The sequence below is a fragment of the Pleurodeles waltl genome, chromosome 2_2, assembly GCF_031143425.1.
Source record: "Pleurodeles waltl isolate 20211129_DDA chromosome 2_2, aPleWal1.hap1.20221129, whole genome shotgun sequence".
NCBI classification, from domain to species: Eukaryota; Metazoa; Chordata; class Amphibia; order Caudata; family Salamandridae; genus Pleurodeles; species Pleurodeles waltl.
In genome coordinates, this window is record NC_090439.1 from 570,296,321 (window position 1) to 570,321,929 (window position 25,609).

A 25,609-nucleotide genomic window follows, 5' to 3' on the forward strand; every position below is an offset into this window, starting at 1 on the left:
GTCATGGAAATTGTATTAGAGAATCGTGATATAACAGCAAAACATTGGACATTCTATAAATGTCTCCATTAAACGGGCGGTGCTCATTTCTTCCAAACGGCACTGTAGCACTGCTACACTGTTCATAACCAACAGAATGTATTCCATCAGAGTCCAGAATGTCCTTCCACTGATGCCCTGAAAACGTTCTTCTAAATATTTAAAGAGTTATGCTTTTATGTGTTCCTAAACACGTACAAAGGCCTTATCACGATGTGCCGGATATCACCCTGTGAGTCCAAGCCAGAGTTTCTGATACTGGGGCACTGATAACTGAGGGGAGGGACGTGGCCCCAGAAATAGATGGGATCACGAATGGGACCCCGAGGGCCACCTTCAAACTGAGCAATTTCCATGGAAGTTAGTAATTGGCTTCTCAATTCTGCCCAGTATTTCAACCTTCGGCTCCACATTCTTTCAGCAGGCAGAGTCCCCGAATGAGTGTAAACGGTTGTAAGAAGTTTACAGGATTCAGGAAAGAGTAATGTTTAGGAGTAGTGAAGGCCTTTTAGGGTTCAGGGATAGGTAACATTAAAGGGTAGTAATGGGCTTTTAGTGTTCCTGAAAGGGTAGTGTTAAGGGTTAGTTTAGGTTTTTAAAATTCAGGGGTGGTTACTATTATTGGATAGTCAATCTATACAGTATTATTCAGTTGATCAGTTAGTTGACCAGATGCACCCTGGCATTGTTTGCGGTCTTATGCTATGGTGTTGGGGGGGAGGGGGAGCTATGATGATTTGAGACCTCTAACTTTCCCTTGGTGATATAGCAGGTTTTTTTTTTACTGCAAGCATAAGTCACAAAAATGAAAAGAAGAAAAAAGCCATTCTATAACCTACATATATAGGTTTATCGCTGTTTGTTTACATTACATGACGCTGGTGAAAATAAGTTAAGCTGCAGCTGGGCCAGACCTAAAAATACAGCAGTCGGGTCAAAACAATATAATGTTTTGAAATGTATGATGAGCATGAGGAGCTAAGAGTCACTGTAGCTCTTTCGTCCACATTAAGTACTGGACAATGGAAATCAGCAGGACCGCTGGTTGCAAAGTTTCAATTGATCTGTAAACCATTCCTGTCCTTCAAAACCCTTTAAGACTTGGCGTGGTCACCAATATTTGTTAAAAGGGACAAGTTGTATGCCAACACACCGTGCAGTGAATGCAGTACATAAGAGGGTGGGTTGCAAAGGTTAACTGAAATCCTAAAATTTGACATTAGTTATGGTCCACAAGTGTGCCTCAATATTCCAGCCCCTGTCGCCCTCATGCTCCATACACTATGCTTAGAAGCTGACACATGCATTAATATTTCTGAAAATTAATGTTTTATTGCTTCTCAGGAGACATGCACAGTCCTGAAATCCCATGTTATGACCAACCGATAGGAAATACTTTCAGACCAACAAACGGCTTACAGTGGCAGCCTGTACTTTTAGTAGGGAGGGGGGTGGTTGGGGCACAAATGCACACAAACACTCACTCATGCATTCACACACGCACATCCATTCACAATGTTTACTCCCAAATATCCATGCACGCACACACCAAACAATAAAAATAAAATCATACATATAATACTTATCTGCATGCACAGCTCCCTGCAGGAGGGCTGGGACTGTCGCCTTCCTTCATTGGCTGAGGGAAGGCAGCAGTCCCTCACTTGACCCAGTTCCACTCTGTGATGAGGTGTCAGTGATTAACACTTGGCTCTAGGCACTTCAGGGATTAGAGCTGAAGTGCCTAGGTCCAAGGCAATCAGTGATGCTCCCACTCATCACAAGGGGGACGGCCTCAAGGTGCGTTGCCAGGCTGAAGATGTCATGCCCACAGGAGCTCTGGCTTCTTCAGCCTGGCAAAGTTCAGCAATGGCAGCCATGAGCTGAAAATAAAGAGTGTCTTAGTCAGCCTGACAGACACTCTTTATGGTGGCCAAAAGATGAAGGGGGGGCGTGGCCACTCAGCCCATTAGAATGGGCTGCAGCTCAGGGCTTACTTAATTTAGACTGTTTAATGTCTTTGGGTATTTAAAGGCTCCATCATTCCCCAAAATTCCCCTTTCCATCCACTACATGCAAAGGATTATTGACCCTCTTGTAGCAGCCTGCACATACACTACAAAAAGTGTTCAATGTTAAGGGGGACATTATTTCTACAGATGGCATCTCACCTGAGGACTCTATGCACCTGAGCGAGGGTTTAGTAGTAAAATGGCCTCCCGTTTCCTGCTGGTTATAACTTAAAAGTACAAAAAGAAAAAGGTATCTTATCTTCCCAGGCATCGATGTCACTCTGTTTACTGATGGGGGACAATATATTTACAGTTCTATACAGCCCCCATGTGTCATCAAGTTTAGATATGCTCCACATGTTCACAAAAGGTTGCAAGCATTGGAAAAGTCAATCAATCGCCCCGTTGAGATCTACTGGCTTTGCCAAAACTTTGCAGCCATGCAGTACAACATCCCCGAAGCAGTGTAGCACAGCTAAAAGAAAGAAAAATTGCAGGTGAACGCAGAACACATGGTCGCACCTACAAGCAGTGTACAGACACAGTAATGCATTTATACTCCACCGGTGGGACAAACACAAGAAGAGGAGGGAAAAGTCCATACACACAGAAAATGTCCTTAACAATGCATTACGAACAACGCAAACGTTTCCCATGCACGCGTAACCATGCTTACTGGAACAATGCATCGCTTTTTCTGTGCCTTAAACACGCAAGTGCCAAATTACACATATGCATGGTTAAGGCACAGAAAAAGCAAGAGTGGATCAGGAGAGGATGTGGTGAGGTAAGTGGGGTTGGGGCAGGGGTGGGGTGGTGTATTAAGGGCTTGGGGTGGGTGGGTTGGGCTATTTTTTTTTTTTAAGGGGTGGGGTGGTTAGGGATTTTTTTTATTTTTTATTTAGGGCTTACAGTGGGGGGCAGGGTAGTTTATTTTTAAATGGGTGAGAGGGTTTAAGGAAGGGAGGGAGAAGAGGAGGAAGGATCGGGAGAGGACACGGTGAGGTTAGTGGGGTTGGGGCAGGGTTGGTGGGTAGTTTTTAGCGGTGGGGTGGATTTAGGGCTTAGGGTGGGGGTTGGGTTTTTTTTTTTTTTAGGGCTGTTTGGGTGCTTGGGTAGTTTAGATTCATGGGGTACTTTAGGTTTTAGGGGCGGGTTGGGGGGTGCAAGAGTTTTTTTTTTTTTAGGGCTCAGAGTGGATGGGGTGGGGTTGTACAACAAAACCACGCATGCCGTTTCCACATATGCCTTTACTAGGCATGCTTTAACAACAAAATTAATTGTAAAGGCATGCGTAGTAAAGGCATGCGTGGAAACAACCCGGTTGCGGTTCTGACCACATTTGGTAAGACATTTGTTGTTCCGGCATGCGTGGTTCTGTCATAAAACTCACATACACTAAGGAATATGAAGCAAGCAAATGAAAGTGACAATGAAGCCACCCAATGTTAAGTAATGGACGGGCTCGAAGCCCATTATAAAGAAAGCGCATGCACTGTCCAGTAGGCAAAACCTAAAAATATAACAATATTAGGTTCTGATAACATTAGAGCACCTGCTTTACTCATGCAGAAATAAGTGGTGCCAAGGCTGCATTCATAACTGAAAAAAGCACACTGCTCATCTTTGGAGAATATAGCTGCCAACACAGTTTATACAACGCAAAATAGTTGTATAATAACAGCATCTGATTGTTAATCCTTCATTAATACTTTTAAGGAAGCAATTTTTAGGTTTGACATATAACAGCACTTGGCCCATTCATGACATACCTCATTATATGCATGATCTAGGGGACTTTGGTTCAGACTTTTTCAGCCATTGCCAACTTTAGCGCAGGAACTTTCAGCTCATGACTTAAAATGTTGTCAACCACATCTTGGATCAGTCTCCCCTTTTTGTACTGGTTGTTAGAATGCATCTTTCTGCCAAATACTAGAAAGCATGGGGGACTAATTTACATCTTAAAAGTAAAGCCGTGGCAAATCTAACTCTGTAGTCCGTCCAAGCATTGTATATAGAAAGTAAATAATTTACATTTAAAAAAATATATATTATGCGCTGCACGTGGCCTATTTTATGGCTTTTGTCAGTGCTTGAGTCGGAGTGTTACAACCTTTATGTTTCAACAATGCTTGCTCTGCCGATGGCCATAACTGTTTTCGCCTGTAATTCTGGCATTTCATTTTACTAGCACAAAAGAATGCTGTGTCATTCAATTATAAATATGGATCTCTGCTTTCCATTTACGCTGGTTTTTACACGCACAAGTGAAACCAACATTTATCCCAAGTGCACATATTTTTAAAACTGGGAAAACATAGAAAAGTATGTTACTTGACTAATGTACCATGCGGTCTGTTATGTTTGTCAGGCCAGTATCAGGAGGAGCTCAGCCAAAAAGGGTTGACGTTTCAATAAACAACTGCAGTGTGCACATTTATAGTGTAATGCAAAGTTTTTAGTGTTTTGTGTTATATTTTGCTACTTATACACACAAGTGTGGGCAGACATTTACTGGTTACTTACCGTAGTTAAACAGCTTCAACTTCAGTGCTTCACAAAAGACGAAAAAATATGGGTAAATACTGACAAGATTGTCAAAACATAACAAGCACATAGAAAGACAACCCTCTATTTTAGCAAGATGGAGCAACAGTTTTTTTTCTTTTATTGCAAATGTACGCCACAAAAATAAACAGTTCGCCGCCTAACCTTGGCACCCACGTGAGTGCAATAAATATTTTACATTTTTTTAAAAATAACAACTGCATATGATTTTACTTAAACAGTGCGTGTGCTTCCTAGCAAGCAGGCACACTTAAAACAATTTAACTTGCAATATACATCACAGGAAAATATGATTGTAATTGTTGCAAAGAAAATATAATATTGGTTTGAATTGCTCCAACCACACACAATGGCAAAATAATTGTACTACCCAACATGTCCGGTTCGAGCAACCCGAGCAGCAAAGAAACTCTCACTCCTGCGCGCACTACAGCTAGCCAGCAATGATGCATGTGTGGGAGGAAGCAGAAGTCTCCACAAATCTCTGCCACATTTAAGTAGTAGTAGAAGCAACAAGCACCTCATTCGGTAATAAATCCCGCTGGAATAGCAAAGCACGTATGGTGTTCAAATGTCAACCATTAACAACATAATCACCAGCAGGAAAAATAGCACAGCCTCTTTCACAATACCAAATTATTTCATCGCCGGCCAGGAAATAACAGCGATGAATCATCCACAACTCTTATCAAGGGTTTGTTCGGTGTGTGTCACAACGGAAACAGGTCGGAAGCATCACAAACTGAACGAAACCTTCGAGAACTTTCACTCCCAGCATATTGTTGATTAATTACAAATTCATCTGTTGCTGAACTCTTCTGACATTTTCTTCATACCTCATTAACAGTATCAGACTACTTGTGAGTGCCAGCTATGCATAGGTCATCGTACATTATGCAACTAATACCTGGGCTTTATGCAAACAGTGCCTGGAAAAATATGGACTGCGGGCAGCACATGCTTGGAAATAGAGCAAGAGCACACTATGAAGTATTCGCCGTGTCATTGAATGCCATCACCCACAAGCAGAGATGCCAAGAAGCTTAAAAGAGCCAATGCTAAGAAAAGTCACCTTTACAGCCCGAACGCCCCTCTTGCAAATTCAGGGCAACACAAATAACTTTTACTGTGGGATTTCTAAAAATACCAGTATATTAAAAATTTTGATATGTTAAACAACCATCCAGAGTATGCTAATAATTCTCCCGTATAATACGGTCACTGGAGCACATAGTCTGTGCTGTTCTAGTTTCACCTCAGTGTTCGGCTGAAAAAGGGCCATTCACCACTATTATCTACACACAAGACAGCCATCGCGGAGCTCTGCATTGAGGGATCTGAACCAATCCGCAAGTGGATATATATTTTTTCCCCATCTGAAACAATCACTTCACACTTTAAACAGTTGAAAGCAAGAGATTAGGCTCAGGCAAGGACAAAAAGCCAAATGTGTCAAAGCTGTTCAACAATCATGGACACACGTTTCCCCGTATATGGTCCTGTCAGTGTGATGCCAGTGACTTGATGTATAGACACGTAGCTAGTACGGTTGATAATATTAGAACAGCTCACTGATGTGACCAGCATAAAACGGGGTGAACCATGCTGAGCGGTGTGAGAGGGCTCCTATCAAATACACAGCATTGCCGCAGAGGTTCCAACCACTGAATAGGGAATGACTGGTCCATAAGGTGGCAAAGCACTGAAATTCTAATGATGGGTCAAGTAGCTGAAGTGCATAGATTTCAATGTGCTGAAGTACATGGTGAAGAAAAATGACAGTGAGTTTGGACAGGTCTAGGGGAAAATGACCCTTAGTGGAAGGACAACATTTGGGGAATGTGGATCCAAAAATCACACATTCTAATGTGCGGCTAGAAGGGAGGGGGGTGGTGGAGGGACATCACTCAATAAGCCTTACTTGAGAGTGAGTTTAAGTGCAAACTCAGGGACACAAGGAAGACGTGAGAGGAACCACAATGCTGCAAGCAGAAGCGGGAGCAGGTGAACTGGCTCAGTGAATACCAGTGCCCAGCACGTGGGTAACAGAAAAGACAACACACCCACATGTAGGTAATATGTAGGGGTTACTTAACTTTCACAGCTAGCACCAAACACTGCCTGAAAATAAACAATGCTAGCTAGAGGACATAGGAATACATAAAGTGTAATACTAAAGTAACAGAGCCTTATGCAAATTGCTATAGCAAAGCTCCAACTGTTAGCCTAATGCTTTAATTGTGCAGAATAGTGTAAAAATAAATACATTTAAAAAAAAGAATAAATAAAACGAGTGCATTTTGTAGGTGTGCACATGCATTCAACCCGTAGGAACACACCTACAAAGGACATTTTGTATTTACCGTTCTGAGAGGGATATGCAAAATTAAAAAAAAACAAGTAGAAAAAAAAAAAAAAGATTTGTAGGTTGTGAGTAAAGCAACACTATGGGCAGGAGTGGAGCAACACGAGGAAGGGAGCACGGAGGAAGAGCAACGTGGAGCAGGGGATTAAAACATGACGACAGAGAGAGCAAAACAACGGTGGGTGGAAGAAACTTATGAGCGACAGAAAGCCACGTGAGTGGGGAGAAAAATCACATGAGAGAGACCGTTAGAAAATAGATGCTCTCTCATCACACTCTAGCAATGCCTGCAACTGCTCAGTTTGGGCATGTACAGACAAGAATGTACGTTATTTTCTTGCTTTTGCACACAGAAGAAAAAAACAGGATGTGCAAGGGAAGTGAATTATTCGACCAACTTTTAGGTCTACATAATCCTCAGAAACAAGAGTAATTCATGTCCACAGAGAAGAGGTGAGATTTATTCCAATTTGTACGTATCTTCAGTTTGGTTTCAATCCAGATAGATAGCCAAACTCGTCATATCATTGTAACCAATGAGAAACCTTAGGGTTTAAAAAACAAAACAAAAAAAACACCTTAGCAATTGATTCTACTACCAGTACAAACTGTTTGCGGCGACAAGTGCACCACAGCTTTATGCCTCTTCCTAGGGCCCAACCCTCAGAAATGTACCTATTCTCACTCTTGTTCATGGAATAATGTAAGTCAGTTTTAATTATCCTATTATATAAGCTTTAAAGTTGTATCTTTCCAGCACTTACAGCAGGAAACAGCTGTGTCGAAATCCTTTTCAATATCTAGGCAGGTTGCACTGTATTCAACTAGAACAGATCTACACAGATTGACTAATTCTCTCCAGGAGATGCAAAATCAGGGAAATAAACACAGAGTAGCTTAAAAGAAATCACTGCTCTGAGACATTGTGTGGCATATCTTGGGTGAACTCTAGTGAACTTTGCAGATGACCTACTGCACAAGTGCTAGTTAGGTTTTCTTCTTCTTGCAGGCACAAGCTATAGCAGTAACATGACAGGAGAGGGGGAGCTGAATTATAAAGTAAGTCATCAGGTTGCTTTTGGGGAGCATAAACAATAGGCCTGGGAGGAGTTACAAAACACCATTCACTTCAATAGCTGAGGGTAGGGCAGGCTGATGAGACAAGAGGGAGTTTGTGGCAACAATTTGTTGGTCATCATAGAGAGGCAGGCTGTAGGATGAGTGCAGGGGGCTGCTCTCCTGGCAGCAACGTGTTTAGTACTGAATTTGGTTTTACTTTGGAAAAAGTGTTATGGAGCTGAGCACAACAGAGTGCTACTTATTTCGACCATAGAGGCCCAAGAGAGGGAAGTGACCAGCTGCAGACAACAATTGTATTAGTGGACTAAGAGGTAAGTGTGCAGTTAAGCTTCTGTCCACATCAGGGGCATGGTCAACCGGTCAACCCCCTCTGCTTTAGCAGCTACAGTGGAATGGGGTTCTTAATGGGACTCTTCTGTCTGCAACTCGGAGACAAGGGCTCATAAGTAACTTGGGAGGGTGAGTGAGTAAATGGATGGATGAACAAGTGAAATGACTGACGTAAGAATGGAAGAGTGAAAGGCAGGGAGGGTGTATGAGTGAAAGGCAGGGAGGGTGTATGAGTGAAAGGGAGGATGGATGGTGAGAGAAAGGATGGATGGTAGAATGTGAAAGTATGGATGGGTGAGCGAAAGGTTAGATGAGTAAAACTGGATGGATGAGTCAAAGGCAGGTTAGATGATGTCTGGATGAATGGATGTCTGGTTGGATGAATGAAAGAGGAGATGGATAAGTGAAAGGGTTGATGGATTGGTTTTATGGATAGGTGTCCCTGGACCAGTGGGGGCTCTCATTTATGGGTTTCACAGCTGCACCACACCCTCCTTGTTTTGTGGTCCACGTTTATTATATAATAATAAAAATAAAATGAAGACCAGCTTCGGGTCCAGCAACAAACCGAGGCAGCTACTGACATTGTCGGATTGCTGACCAGGGGTGTGGAATTTATTAAAATATCTGCTTGTCCAGGGAACAGGTTGCTTCTCAAATCTACTTGTCCTGTAAAAAGATCTACTTGTCCCTTTGGTGCCATGTAGTGTGGCGACAAATTATGGCAGCAATCTCATTATGTAAGAGCTCTGATAATAGCCTCTCTGATTATGCCAGGGCTACTACCATAGTAGGGCTTGAATACTTGCAGTTTCAATCCCTACTGTAGCAATTTCCTTATTTTGCCACCTTTCTGCAGATCGGCATACTGGGGCTGGAGGAAGCAGTAAGCAATAGTTCCAGGGCTGGAATGCCTTTGAGTCTGCAAACCTACTAACCTGCATGTTTTAAAGATTTTTACCAGCTTCTCTCTAATATTTTCCCATAATAAGAAAGGTTGGACATTTACTCCTGACAATGGCAGAATTAGAACTTCTTCCAGGGTTGGGAAGAAAGTGGCTGGAGGGAAAATGAACTTGCAAATGCTCAATAGATTTTCACATGAGCAAATCTACACATCGTATTTACCCATGCTAAAATACAGTTCACAAATATTTTATAGGGGTACGACATATACCATGGGTGCACTTTTGTGACTTTCTTTAAGAATTTGGGGCCACATGTAGGTAGGTTCAGATTTGCGACCTGCAAATTGCGAGTCGCAAATCCGAATGTAGGATGGTGTCCCTGACACCATCTGTGATTCGCAAGGGCTTCGCAAATGCCCACCTCATGAATAATCATGAGGTGGGACGCAATTTGCGACCCCCTCGCGAATGGCGGTCCTCACAGGGATGGTGGCCTGCTGGAGACAGCAGACCACCATGTCTGTGACTGCTTTTCAATAAAGCAGTTTTTTTTTTTTTTTTTTGGTAATGCAGCCCGTTGTCCTTAAAGGAAAACGAGATGCATAACAAAAACGAAAAATGAAACGTTTTTGTTTCATTTTTTCAGAGCAGGCAGTGGTCCACAGGACCACTGCCTGCTCTGAAAAAATGTTTACAGTGACATTCACAATGGGGAAGGGGTCCCATGGGGATCCCTTCCCTTTTGCGAAAGTGTTAGCACCCATTTGAAATGGGTGCAAACTGTGATTGTTTTGCACCCGCGTTCGCGGTCACAAAACAATCCTACATTGCACTGCGAGTCGCAATTAGGAAGGGAACACCCTTACTAAATGCGAGTCGCAAACCCGTTTTGCGATTCGGTAACCAGGTTACCTAATCGCAAAACTGGTTTGTGCATCGCAATGTGCTTTTTGCACGTCGCAAACAGCGAAAGTCGCTGTTGGCGACATGCAAAAAGCTACCTACATGTGGGTCTTGGTCCCTAATTAGGTCTGGTGTTAACAAAGACATTTTGTTTTTATTAAACTTCTATTTCTCTCTCTTTCGGCTGGCTTTACTGTGAGTGATCACATTCTGCTCTTCCACAAGGAGCATATTGGCACACAAAGTAGTTTTGTTCAGTGTCAGGAACTACAGTGGCAATCAGTGACGTAACGAAACTGGAGTGTACCCCTTTGCAAAGAACATGGAGAAGCCCCCTCTCCAGGATCACTCAGGGCAGGTGCTGTGCTGAAGGGGCCCCCTGAAGGGCGGCTGCGGGGCTATTGTTATGCCGCTGGTGGCAACGTGTGCTTTTAGAGTTCAAAAACCTTTTGGGGGGGGTTTTGCCAGTGTTTGTTATAATGTTGAGGGCCTGGTAGCTCCCACAACAATAAAGTGTTACAAAAGCCATGTCAAAACAAGACACGCATTGATGAAACTAAAAGACTTATAAAAATATGTCAGATCAGTTGGCTTTGTCAGTATTTGTTTATTTTCATGCTTCCCATAATTGTGTTGAAAATGGTTATACTGATTTTCCATTAGAAATATTTTTGGGAAATACTAGCATGCATCAACACATTTTACTAAATGACACTTCATTTGCATCTAATCAGAGAGCATTCTGGGAGCATTATACTTAGCCTCATAGCCTAAACTTTTCAAACATGTGTATACACGTTTTTTTTTTTTTGTACTGGAACCAACGTCAGTAGTGAAGTGTGACCTTAAAACATTTATTTAAAGCACTCACCCTAATAATTAAGGCTTTCAAATAATGAACCATAAATACAAGTTCGAACAGCATTATCTTTTGGAAACACATTACCTCAACTACAGAGAGTTCCACTCTCTGTAAACAGGCAGCCAAAGGGCTTGTGCTGCAGAGGGTTGGGCCTACTTGTCCCAAGGACAAAGTAAACATAAAAACTTGTTGCCCTTGACCCCAAACAAGATGTCCCGGGCGTCGGGCGATAGGAATTCCACATCCCTGGCTGACACAGGTGCATGAAGGTGACTGTGCCATTCCAGCACTGCAAGCATGTCTGTATGACTATGTGTGAGAGTTAAATTGAGAGAAACTCCATGAAGGAATGTGTCAGAGTGAGTGAGAATGAGTGGCAGTAAGGACCAGTATGTGTGTGACTGGATGTGAGCAAGTGAGGGAGAATGACTGAGTGTAACTAAGTGTTACTGTGTGTGAAACCGAGTCACAGTGAGACTAATTCAGAATGAGTGAGAAAGTAGGCCAGAGTAGAATGAGTGAGACACTGTGAATTAGTGAGACCAAGTGAGTGAGTCAGAGTGAGACAGTAAACTTAGTGCAAGAAAGTGTGAGAGAACCCTTCCAGAGAAAGCTCTTTGGAACGGGAGCCAAGGATTACAACCCGTCACTTTTAAATATCGCCAACCGACACTGTTAAAGCAATACCTGCAGCACTCTCCTGGCCAATAACTATTAGTAATTCTATTGCTGTCCGCGCTGATCACAGAGAATGGTCTGTAAGAAATAAGAACTGCTGGTTCCATTTTGGGCTTCAGAACCATTACAATCAGTGCTTCTCTGGTGGAATCTGGCAATGATGCCAATTCAAAAGAATCCATACATACACTTACTGTTTTCTTTTAATCATATACCTGAGGCACTTAAATATAACTAAGGCTCCCAGTTTGACGTTTTTACTGATTTTTACAAATAGGCAGAAAACACTATGGTTCCTGTCTCTATTTATGTTTAAAAGCAGAAAAATCTGAAAATGATGCTCCTTTAGCGTGACTCTCCATGCTGTCATTGTGAATTCCAGGACAACAGCTAAGCATATAGCATGTGTAGTTAAAAAACAGGTTTCGATTTCTCTAAATACAGGCAGGTTAACATATTTGTAGTATAATGCTGATATGTACCTGTGGGTGCAGTAGAATGCTATATTTGCCAGCTTAATTTGTTAAAATGAGACAGGCATCAAAGTATGAGTGCATGCTTATCAGGTAAAGAAATGTGGAAATATTCAAATTTATGACACTATGTATTCTCAATACACAAAATAAACATGGATAAATTCCAATAAGATGGCCCAAAAATATGGATAAATACAGGCAAAATGTTAAATAAATACCATAAAACAGGGAGTCCTAAATATAACTCAATCGGAAGACCCTAAAGGCCAGGAACCTTTCTCCTCTCTCTGCATGTGGGAGCAATGCCATATAGATAGAGTGGTTTTCAATACAACCATAACCTACAACTGGAGTTCCAGTAAGGAAGCAGTAAATAAATAGGTTTGCATAAAATGTGGAAACACAGTATGCAGCGGTCTATGAAAGGATTCTAAAGTAACTAGGAGTCCACACCACCACACCTGGTCCATCAATGAGCCACAAAATATTATCACAAGGATTCTCCCACTGTAATAACAGAGCTAAAATCCTTTTAGGTTTATACTCCTCCTTAAGGAGCTTATCAAGCAACCTGCAAAGTGAGTCATAGAAGTCACCAACTTCCGTTTTGTAAGAATATTAGCACCTCATTCAGGACTCATCACCACCTACCTCTCAAACCTCGCTAAACCCCTCTCAGGCCAAGAGATGCCACCATTCAATTGCTTTTAAACCACGTATACTTGGCTGAAAAAGGCACCCCTTACCGCCACCTTCAGGGCTTCCCACTTGAGTGCTCTAGGTCAAGCAGGCCATTAAGTGGTTTCTAGATCATCACTGAGATCTGCTGGAAAGGTAGCATCTAGCAATATTTCTGCTTTAAGTTTTCCACGTATGCATACGTGGTCTTCATTTAAGTATAGAGGAGTTGGAGCGGTAAATAATTCCACAAGGATCTGCTCAAACATGTATTGTTAGAACATCTATCACTAATGGCCTGACTAATAAAGACAATCAATTTTGCTGAATGTTCTACATGGCAGAGAGAAAACTAGAAGACTGAGCCCCAGTGCTGGTGAGCTTGCCAAACAGAAACAATATGCAGGTGTGCTGCCATCTCCTACAGCTTCTTCACAGGTCAGTGTTCAGTATCGCACCTGGAGGGGAAAGGGATGCCTGTTTAAACAAAGAACATAAGGTTTGGATACCATATCACTAGAGCCTTGATACACAGGCAAACAACCTCCATCAGCTTTGGGAACAGGAGACATCACCAACATTCAGAGCACAGAAGTGGAGCAAGACAAGTCTTGTCCATACAGTATCCGAGACATCAATACAAATCACCCCTCAAGATCTCTAATCATTACTTCTGCATCAAAAGACATGCCACCTACTAATTAATTTGCCACCCACTCTTTACATTCCTTTAACCAAAAGAGTCAGACAGGTGGCCCGGTCATCAACTTCCCAAATGGTCATGCTCTGACACTACCAGATGAATACCCTGTACGAAAATCAGTTGCACCCCTTCCGTCTTAACATAGGAAAATACCCTATACCTTTTGCATAGTTTTTAAGGCGTCAGACTTTACAACTCATCACATTCAACAATCCAGGTATTTGTCACCGTGACTTTCACCCCTCCATGCTTCCCCATACCCTCAACATGGCGTTCGGAAGTGCACACAACAATGCCACCTGAATTCAAATATCATAAGAGAAAAACACTCACATCAGATACCTAACCTGGAACATGAGATCGAGGATGACGATGTCCAACAAAAAAGAAAAATTCTCAGCGTCCATCTCTGCCACTGTACACATTGCTGGCAGGGAAACTACAAACCCTTAACCGGAATATTATAAAAATGGGTTCTGATGGCACCTTGCTCACAAAGGGGCAAAGGCTCCAACTGCTAACATTGACTTTCTGTTAAGCTGGCAGTTAGTATGGACAGCAGCTAAGGTGGATTCTCTCAAAAACAGACGATCATTGCTTAACTAGACACTGCCATGCAGAGAGGGCGCATGAAACACGGTGCAAATTAATTATGTTTGTGTCCTCTTCCAATGTCAAATCACGAGAGGCCCCGTTGCGAAAGAGCACACACTAAAGTCACTTAAGAGAAAACGCTTATCCCTCAAATCAAGCATTAGAAAACATATATTGGTAAAAAAAGATATTAGCAGCTAAAATAACATGACACTTAGAGAACCAATCAACAATCTAATGTTGAGATTCATCAAAAGCAAAAATATTAAGTGCTGCATCATTGGAAAACAATTGCTGTGGGTAGTGCTAACGTTTAAGGGCAGACAACACAAGAAAGGAGCTATCTAGAGCCCAAAGGCAACGTCTCTGGGGTAAAAAGTTTTAACAAAAATCCGGATAAGTCGATCTTGAAAGGTCATTAATGATCTCATGACCCAACTCACTTTATTCAGCCAAGAAAATATATATTTATTCCTAATACAAATAGAAACGTGGGCATCTAAAAGCTACAGGCCTTTGAGGCCTGTGCACATATCGATTGTTTTTCTCATATCTACACTGGAAAGCACCAACAATCCTTGCGAGAAAATAAGCAAGCGTATCAGAGGACACCTAAAATGAGCATACGGATGTTTTTTCATGGCTAGCCACAGCCGCGCCAAATAATAAAGATAGGTGCACAACTCTTTCAATTACAAAAGGATTCCAACCTGTAAAGAAGTCTGTAATATGTTGGCAACACTCATGGGGGCAGAAAGTGCTCTCGACCTGAAATAAACATACGACACGCTCAAAGTAGTATAATGAAAAACAAATCTCACATCTACAATAAAAAAGTCTGAGGCATTTTCCCTGGTGTGAAGTGATGAGAAACGGTAGCAAATCCCACAGAGACATACAGTAACTGTAAATTTATCTCCGAAGTCACGATGAGAACATGTAGTGTTATTAGCGACAGAAAAAAGCTGAAATTACAACATTCATGGGTGGCATTTGCTAATTTAGCTCCTTTATCCGAATTATAAAGCCCCATAATCGTTGGGTCTAATTTTAATGGATTATTATTTTTTATTTTTTAACAACGGTCCTCCTTCACTGTATGTTATTAGAGCGCTTCTCACGGAACGCAAATTAACTACATTTGATACAGGAAATGTCACATAAGGAATGGGTTTTAAATGCCGTCTACAATATAAAGGAGTAGGGTTTGCTCTTATTTCAAAGGATACGGGATTTCAAGTGTTAATAAAGGGACCTAAGAAATAATTTGGGGAAAAAGAGGTTCTGAATCTTGATACTCGAGCTGCAAGGCCTCTCGGCCTCCAAAGACTTCTCTCGGTTGCAGGTGGTCGATGGCCTCGATAGGAGAGTTGTTTCTAAATTCTAGCACGAGGAAGGCAGTGAAGATCACGCTGTCTTCTGCTTACTGACCTAAGGGCTACGTCCTTTCAACTAGATATTGATAAATCTGGATTAAACACTCCGGGTCATACAACAAGCAACCGAAGGCATAGTGACATTAGATAAATAAGAGCCTACTTATGGAAACAAATAAAAAAATTGCATCAAGCTTACGTTAATGAGCTGTAAATAACTGGGGTGCAGTGTGCTGAAGCAACTAATAGGACAGCTCTAGCTTTCTTGGGATGAGTGTTAGCTGTTCGGTGAACTCACCACTGATCCCAAGTTCATCCTTAAGCTAGCCCAACCTAATCAATAAACTTGCAACATAATCTGCCAACAAAAGAGTGTCAGCATGCATGCAGTGTCGAACTAGGACAGAAAATGGGCCCAGGCACCAAAATAAAAGTCGTGCATTAGGGAATCAAATTGTCAATACAATGGCCCACATTTCCAAATCAGGGAAGTTTTGAGCCTCTACAGACACGCTGTGTGATTATTTTGCAAGGTATGGGAGAGTGCATGCCTTTGTGGATGATCCAGGCAAAGTTTGTGGTAAAATCATTGAAATCAATAACCACCAGATAACATAAGGTTACAAACTGACAAAAAACAGTCCACACACTGACTTGTCAGACCAGCTCTTATGGCACTAGTGTGCCTATAAGTCATTCAGACCCTGCCAGCATGGATGGTGTTATGTCTGTTTTCTTCCTCCCAGGGCTCAGGGTGGCAATGCTAAGTATCTAAGGTGTAACACAGCAGGATCGCTAGTGTCTAAATATGAGAACCATGGGCTCCGTTTTTACTCGAAAGCATCTCAAAGGGCAACAGATATGTGTTACTGGGACACAAGACTGTATGTATGTTAAAATTAGGAACTGTATTGTAGTCACATAGGGTATCAGCCAGGATAATAAAACGAAATAAAGTCGCATATGTTTACAGCCTACCAAAACGGCTCCAGTATCACCATGAAGAGTATGCTTTATAGAAACGTCTGCATGTCAATAAGAGAAACCCTCTTGCTTAAGGAACAGGGAGCTGCACAAAGAGACTTTGCAAAGGGATTATGCACTTAACTAAGACTCCTGCTTCCTTCACACGATTGCCACACTTAAATTACATTTAACCCTATAAAAAAAACTCCTTAAACTTCACCAAAGAACGCCTCAAATTGCGCACCAAGTGTCCTCTAACACAGCCACTAAAACATACAGAAAAGCTTTTTGGGTAGAACACACTTAAACCGAGATGCCCTGTATATTTGACTGGGAGAGGGCACTAGAAATTGAAAGCCGTGCATTGCCCCACACTTAAAAGCCCGATGGGACAGAAAGAATGCGAGAAACCCTGCTTTAGATAAGGGTGCTGTGAACCAATTCTCAGTTGTCATCTAACATTCCTGAAACCAAGCATGCAAACAGGTTCTGCTCCCAGAGAGCTGAATGCGGTTACCTGACGCGCCTTCTGTTATGTGTAATTAAGAGTGTTCGTCATAGCACAAAAAGACGACCTAACCATGCCTTGGTGGGAAGACAGCAGGAAATGAATGTTGCCAAGCCGCACTGCTAACGTGTTGCCATAGATGCTGCTAATTTAATGGGACTCTCTTATCAACCTCGATCACAAAGGCAGAATGGACAAAGCTAGTGCTCAAAAAGGATAGGGCACACAGAGACTGCTGCATGGAGGGTTCAGCCCGGCGCATTTTGATCAAAAGGGGCAAGAGGGCGCCTAAAGAGGTTGAAATGCTAGTATGGTGGGTGAGATAAGCAAATGCTAAAATGATCGGGTACGATTTGGTGTCACGAGGAAATGGTGACTAAATAAATGGTTATGCAAGTGGATTGGGAACAAAAATTAACCTTTCTGTACTGGACAACGCATAAGGGATGGGTACGCCAAGTGAAGGAGTGTCCACGGCAAGATGGGCTGAAATTAGAGTTGCGGTAGCATTCAGTCTTACCTATGCCGGGGGCCACGTAGATGAAATAGAGGCAGGAGGAGGAGAGCGAAAAGAAGAAGATGAAGGCGAAGATGGAGCGATTGGACACCCGCAGCAGCCGCCGCAGCAGCAGCATCCTCACGGCCATGGCGGGACAGTCTTGGGAGCGGCGAAACAAAGGCAAGCGAGGCGGCCGAGATTGCAGGCAGTGAGTGCGCCCACGCTAGGGAGGAGGTCTCGGTGCTGCTGGGTACTTGCTGGCGCCCGCTCCCATCACTCGGTGCCTTCCATCCTCAGCCCCCCGCCGCAGCAGCACCTGACAACCGAACCACACCCGCCGCGGCCACCCGGCGCCGATTGGTTGAGAGCGAAAAGAACTGACCAGGAGGGCGGAGCTGGCTGCAGGAGCCCGGAAAAGCCTTTCACTTCCTGAAATGCTTCCTCTGCGCTGAGGAGTAGGGGGACTACAGGCGGAGTCCGGGGGCCGTTCGCTCAGACACGTCGGCGTGTGACGTCAGGTCAGGCACGCATATTGTGACAGCAAAGAGAGGGGAGGAGGTCATCTGGTAGGATGCGGAGAGCGCGCTGCCTGTCCAGTGGATGGACGTTTTCAAGGTGTGTCTTGTGCGCTCATGGAAAGTGGAGGCAGCATTGTGTCGCTCTGTTCACAGTAACAATATTGTGAATTTTAAGTGTTTCTCCTAATCTACAGTGGGCCACTTCTGACGTCTTCTCATTCTAGTTTGGCCTGCTGAATAGCGGCGCAAGATGCGCAAGTTTCTAATATTACAAGTGTACGTTCCTTTTCACTTTTATTTATCGTTTTCTTACTTGATAGAGACTTCACGTTGCGAGCCCCGTGTGGCTGCACGGTCAGGATACAGTGATCTAGTTATGCCTTCTGACTCAATTTCAAAACTCTCAGGTATGGCCAGTCATAAACACTCACCCACAACTAAAGGGGACTCAGTTGAAAGTATGCACTGTATATAAGAGTAAAGTGTTGAATAAAAATGTGCTGAAACACATCACCGTGAAAAAAACCAAATACTGTTAGGGAATGCAAGGTGAAGTAAAATATGAAATTTAAACAGAGGTTGCAACACTCATATTTAATACTATACTGTCCTTGTTGGCAAATTGATCAGTCTTTGCAAATTAAGAACAAAAATATAGAGCCTGATAGGGACCCGTTTAAAACTTGGCTTTTACTTAGTGTCGGGTCTCAGACCTGTCAGGGACTGGCCCACTTAAAGCAGTGGTTGTGCTTAATTTGTATTTTAAATGTTTTTGTAAAAACTTGACAGTTCTTCTTGTAGAGAGATCCAATTTAAAACTTTGTAAAGGTTTGGGTATGTAATAAACTTTTGGATGTGACATGTGAATCGTGTAGCAGATTAAAGCTGTCATGCCTGATTTCCAGGGGCTTGTGTGAATCAAGGGCAGTTAAGCACTCACTGGAAAAAGTAAGGATGTTGCACACTAAAGTCTTTTCCAAGTACCTTCTCCTAATTCTTTGCCTTCCCTGGTGTAGTGAAGCGGAATCTTCAAGGATTACTTTAGGAGGGTGGTGTGGGGTAGAACTTCTTCAGGCAACACATCTGTCACTGGTAATAACTGTAATGGCCACGCAGTGTTATTGTATGTGTAAAAAGTGAGAAAACGCATATTTTGAGGAAGTATTGTCAGTAATTCTATGTCAGGACCGGAGGCTCCGATTATGCTATCTCTTTCTTTAACGTTCAAAATAGCAGCCAATCAAATAACAATAAACAAAAAACTACACAACCCAAGATGCTAATAACATAGTATCACATGCCCCAATCACTAAGCACGACCTCTGTCCATAATATGCATGACCCCAAACGTCACATCCTCTTTCTTTGCTGCTTCGCAGCAGATAAGTGAATTATTTTATTCTCTCATGTTTAGGTGTGATATATTGAAGGATTGTGCATGTTTTTGATATTGACGTATTGCGACGCCGTTCCGCTCGCTAGCTTTAGCATTTCATTGCATTCCCGGCTTCTTGCCGGTCAATTGTGCCCTTTTTGTTTCATTTTTTTTGTGGCGCGGGAGTAATATACGGCGTAGTCTGCTTTCTATTTTTGGCACGAATGTGATGTGCGCGCGTGATTTCACGAGCCGATTCTTCCTTTCCTCCTTGATCTGGAGATCGGCTCGTGATTTCAAACACACGCTAAGACAGAACTGGTTGCCTTGTGGTCAGATGTAAAAATGACTCCCTGACGCCCAGCGTACATAGCGTCTGGGTTGTAAAATTTATTTCCTTATTTCAGGCATTACCCAGAGTGTATTTCAGGAAGCTCCCTCCACATCTTATTGGGCTTCACTATTTCAATTGTGCCTCTCCCCAGTGATTCTGCTATTTTTACATAGTTTATTGAATAGTATATTTGTTCTGAGCATTATGGTTCAATAGAATGAGCAAGATGCAGGATATTATCCTGATGATTCTAGCAACCAGCTAGAAGTTAACCTGGTGGAAGCACTGGACTCACAGGTTTAGCAATCTGTTAATGATGCCTTAGTTCGGGCATTAGGACCCTTCTCGGGTCAACTTTTTGAATACGCTTATTCACAGGGCTGGTTGGCAGGACAAACCCCATCTTTCCCCGACGGGGATAAGTCTAAGGTAAAGGCAAAATCAAAGGCAAAATCTAAGAATCTAGAAAGTTCAGTTGTCCCTTCAGGGGAGTTACATACTGATATTTTTGAGAAACTCCGCAAGAAACAAGTGGCGGGACATAACTATAGTACAAGAGATGCTTCTCCATCTTCATCAGATAAGGACTCTTCGGACAGAGACTCAGATGACTCAAACGCTCCAGGTCCCAGTAAAAACCAAAGAAGCAATCCCCTACTTTTCAGGTTTTGGACTTCGACCCATCTGAGATAGTACACCCCAAGTCTTCTAATTGGCTTCCGTCCACCGAGGTGGCACAATATGTTCATGCTAATCTGAGACGGGGATTTGACAAAGAGGTTCGTTCTCGCCTAAGGGCAGAATGTCCTAGGCCAGATTTGGATAATAAAGTTTTGGACACTCCTGAAATTGACCCTACAGTGGTCACTTTCATGAAGAAGTTTGCGAAGGACCCTAAAAAAGGTCTCAATAGATCCTGGCGCCTATGTCAAGATAAGCTTCTCGATTTAACGGGCCCTTTGACTAAAATTTTAAACATGGCTGTTCTTGCTAAGGAGTCAGGCGCTCCAGTAGACACGGATGTTTTGATGGGCTGGGCCTAGAGGGCCATTTGTCAATTGGGCAACACCAACTGCGCTATATCTGCAGAACACAGGAAATCCGTCCTTATGCGGATTGACCCAAAATTGGTGGATTTAGCTTCTTCTGAAGCAGGACCAGCGGCAGAAGGACTTCTTTTTGGCTCCTCATTCATCAAAGAGTTAGCGAAGTTTTGTTCCACTTTTTCCTCACTGGATAAATCACAAATGTCCCTTAAAAATGTCTTTAAACAAGGCCTTTTTGTCAGGGCCGGTCGTTTTGGTGGACGAATGCCCGGCCGAGGATCCTTTTCTAATCCCCAAAACTATTACCCCAGAGGAAGAGGTAACTGGTACGGAGAACAATCCGACTCTACATTCTATCCCACTCGCTCCAGAGGTGGTAGACCCAGAGGACATCGCAGGGGTCAACAAGGAGCAATCCAGGAAGCTGCCTATATAGGTAAGCATTATTCACCATTCTCATGTTATTCTTGGGTGCAGGGTGGGATTGTTTTTAGACAACTGGAAAAGAATCTCTGGGGATCCTTGGATTTTTCAGACGGTCTCAGGTTTTCATCTGGAGGTTATCAGTACTCCAACTCAACTTTCCCCTCCTGTTCAAATGCATTTTCCCACGCAGATCAGATGTTTATAGATGCAGAAGTACAGGCATTAATAGACAAAGGGGCAGTAGAATTTTCAATTCGGCACCCCTCCGGTTTTTGCAATCCCATTTTTGTGGTGGACAAAAAAGGTGGGGGTCATCGTCTAGTCTTAAATCTAAAAGACTTCAATTCTTGGATGGTGTGCAGACACTTCAAGATGGAAGGGACCCACATGTTGAGGGATATTCTATTAGAAGGAGACTGGATGGTCCGCCTGGACGTAAAGAATGCTTACCTCTCAATACAGGTCTTCCCTCCTCACAGGAGGTTTCTCCAATTTCTTTGGAAGGGCCATTGTTTGGAATTCAAAGCCTTGCCGTTCAGCCTGTCATCGGCCCCAGGGTGCTTCACGAAACTGTTGAGGCCAGTGGTAGAATGGTTAAGAACCAAAGGAGTACGATTGATCATTTATTTGTACGACATCTTATTGATGGCGCAGGAACCCCGTTCTCTTCTGATGCACTTGGATTGGACAATCAGTCTATTACAGGATTTAGGTTTCCTTATCAATATGCAGAAGTCGTTATTGAATCCGACTCAAGTGATAGAGTTCTTGGGTTTCAAGATAGACTCTGTTCTCTCACAACTGATTCTTCCCTCGCTAAAGATTCGCAATATCAAGAGGTAATTAAGATTGGCCTTAGCCAGCCCGACCATTTCTCTGAGGAACATTGCCAGAATAGTGGGTCTGTTGGCCTCTTCTATTCAGGCAATCTTCCCAGCCCCACAGCACTATCGTGCTCTACAGAGACTAAAAATCAGACACCTACGGCGGGGTCTGAGTTACTCGGAATTGATTCCTTTAACCACAGAAGTCAAGGAGGAGATTCATTGGTTGCTTCAACACATGGAAGCTTGGAATGGCAGGGCCATCTTTGGGTCTCACCCAGAAGTAGTGATAGAATCAGACGCCAGTCAGTGGGGATGGGGAGCCCGCTGCGGGTATCTAGTGACCGGGGGTCGTTGGTCTCAAATGGAACAAAACCTCCATATCAACTGTTTGAAACTCCTAGCAGGATCTTTTGCTATAAAGAGTCTTTCTCCCCTGAAGACAGATTGCTGCATTCTTTTGAGAATGGATAACATTTCGGAAGTCCGATATGTCAACAAGCTAGGGAGAACGAAGTCCAGGATTTTAGCAGAGATTGTCAAGGAGTTCTGGCACTAGTGTTTGAATCATCGGCTGATTGTTCTGGCAGGGTACCTTCCGGGAGTCCAGAACACTATTGCGGACTGGAACTCCAGATACCTGACGGATCCCAGCGACTGGAAACTGGATCCGATGATTTTTCAACAGGTAGTCAGGGAATGGGGCCCTTTCGAGGTGGACCTTTTTGCGTCTCGTCTCAATACTCAGATTCCGAAATTCTTCAGCTGGCGCCCAGATCCTCTGGCTCTAGCGACAAATGCTTTTCTGCAAGACTGGTCCCTCTTTCGGGGATTTGCTTTTCCTCCCTTTCTGCTGATTCCCAGGGTTCTGTCTCAAGTTCGGAGACAGAAAACAGACCTGATTCAGGTGACACCATTATGGAGGTCTCAACCCTGGTTCCCAATTGCTCTTCAATTAGCTTGTGCTCACCCGTTACTCATTCCTCCTCGTCTGAATCTTTTATTGAGTCCGGAGGGCCTTCAACATCCATCAGGGAAATTGACGCTGATGGTATGAAAGGTTTCGGGTCAAGATGGAAAGCCCCAGGCCTTTCGCGACAAGCTGCAAAATTTATCAAGCAAGCTAGGACCCCTGGCACTCACAAAAGATATTCTTCAGCATGGCGCAGATGGGATAGTTGGTGCAACGGGAGGGGTAGTAATCCCATGGAGTCAAGTATTGAATTGATAGCTAATTTTCTTGCTCTTCGGGCCTGGCTTATAGAACTATTAATAATTTCAGGTCAGCCATTTCTGCTGGTCATGGACATATTGATGGCAAACCGGTGGGTGAGCATGCCTTAGTATGTAAATTATTGAGGGGTATTTGTCTCTCCAGTCCTCCTCAAACCAGATATTCTGTCGTGTGGGATGTGAACATTATGTTAAAATTTCTAACTGACTGGCCTAGTAACAAATATCTATCTCGTAAACAGATTTCAGCTAAGTTACCTATGTTATTATGTTTGATTTCATGTAAGAGAGTTTCTGATGTAAAGGCTTTGGATTTGTCTGGTAGAGTGTACTCTCCCGATGGCATTACTTTTACTATTACCAGAAGAACAAAAACTAATTGCAGGTCAGTAACTTATCCGATGTATCCAGATAATTCAAAACTCTGTTTTGTGCAATGTTTAAAAGATTATGAGGTGGTTACTGAGGAATTTAGGCAAACTGCTAATGGACAATTACTAATTTCTTTACAGAAACCTTTTAAGCCAGTTTCGTCAGCCACTCTTTCAAGATGGATAAAATGGTTAATGAGTGAAGCAGGTATAGATTCCAGTCATTTTGGAGCCCATTCTGTTAGAGGAGCTATGGCCTCTAAATCTTATGCCTTGGGTTCTAGGTTGGAAGATATTATGAAGGCAGCAGACTGGTCATCTGAATTTACATTTTGAAATTTTTATCATAAACCTGTGGTAGATGTTGCATCTGTTGTAACTAGTCAGCATTGAACGAGCATAATCGGAGCCTCCGGTCCTGACATAGAATAAAAATGTTCTAGCTTACGCGTCAAGAATTTTCAATTCTATTAAGGACACGGAGGCAAGGACTATCCCTCCCTTAAATGCATAATTGTGTTATATATACAAACGCATGTATATTTTGTATTTTGTGTTATTATTATGCCCTCCCTGGGTTATTTGTTGGAAATTGTAATTTGTTACTGACTATGTCAGCATTATGAGATATTACCTTTTATCATTGTTAGTTTTAGGTTCTGATCAGAAAAATACCAGATTTTTTGTCCTGGTGGACAATGTGGAAGCCGTTCTACTGCTTCAGTTCTTAGGAGGTTTGTCGCGACTTCCAGTTCCAGTTGAGTCCTTTTATGCTTGGATCGGATTGGAGGAGTCTTGATTCTACATCTTAGAGGGATGTTTTGTATCGGAAGTTTCAAGGTTATCTGTTTGGACAAAGAAAGAGGATGTGACGTTTGGGGTAATGCATATTATGAACAGAGGTCGTGCTTAGTGATTGGGGCATGTGATACTATGATATTAGCATCTTGGGATGTGTAGTTTTTTGTTTATTGTTATTTGATTGGCTGCTATTTTGAACAGTAAAGAAAGAGATAGCATAATCCTCGCCTCCGTGTCCTTAATAGAATTGAAAATTCTTGATGCGTAAGCTAGAAAATCTTTTACTCTTAACACGTTTTATAGTGCATATGTTTCTTTTGCTCGCCACAGTGTATATCTTTTGTCTTGTGGTGAGGTGGGGCGGGGGAAGTCACAGGAAACTCAAGTATACAATTACAGTCTTAGCAAGGTTACAATCTAGCAAAGCAGAGCTGTTGCTTTCTGAACAGTTGCTCTCAGCTACAGCGTTCAGGTCTGCCACTTTGCTAGCTTTGTATCCCCATACCATCTTACAGATCTATCCCTGCCTCCCAGCTCCACCTTCCCCTTCCCAGTTCAGCTCTTGAGCTTCACAGAAAATCTCATCTGAAGTTCCATTTGGTACAAGCCTCTAGCGAGAGAGGGCTCCGCTAGGTGTTCTGGGCTTATCTTCTGAATGACGTCAGGTGCTGTTGTCTGTTTAAACACATATTTCACTTGTTAAGCCTAAGGTATTCCTCACTCGCATCCTTGGCATTGTGTTACAGGTACTTTGAAGACTCAACTGGAGTTTACCACCTACAAATGTGTGGATCGGGTGCAATCTTGGCTAGAAATGCACTTCAGTTTGGCTTTGACAAGGAGTTCATACTGGCCAGCGATTTCCCTGCCATGCCTACAATGTGACAAGATAAGCAACTTTATTAAGTATGAAGGTCATCTGAACCTATGTTGCCATTTTTTCAGGACTAGAGATGAGTATTATGCCTCATCTTTCTGTCTTCATTTTCTTAGTAGCCCATAACACAGCTTCAACAGAACCAGCTGACGTTTTGGACTTCAACTCCCAAGAGTCCCAGGAACTACAACTCCAATTTAAAAACAAGACCGGAGGCTCCTATTATGCCTTCTTTTCTTGTTTATTTTTAATAGCA

The 25,609-nt window shown here is 42.8% G+C and overlaps 2 protein-coding genes across 3 annotated transcripts in view; one reads left to right on the forward strand and one right to left on the reverse strand.

Moving 5' to 3' along the window:
- Positions 1-17,988, reverse strand: part of B4GALT6 (beta-1,4-galactosyltransferase 6) — a 176,602-nt gene extending 158,614 nt beyond the window's left edge. Inside the window, exon 1 of the mRNA XM_069220073.1 lies at positions 17,570-17,988. Within this exon, the coding sequence (XP_069076174.1) occupies positions 17,570-17,696 (127 nt within the window). The 5' untranslated portion in view covers positions 17,697-17,988. The remainder of the gene's footprint in view (positions 1-17,569) is intronic.
- Positions 17,985-25,609, forward strand: part of LOC138282469 (uncharacterized) — a 260,896-nt gene continuing 253,271 nt past the window's right edge. The window contains exon 1 of one of the 2 annotated variants that reach the window (XR_011200958.1): positions 17,985-18,163. The gene's annotated coding sequence lies outside the window, so the exon portion shown is untranslated. The remainder of the gene's footprint in view (positions 18,164-25,609) is intronic. The other variant, XM_069220072.1, reaches the window with a different exon arrangement.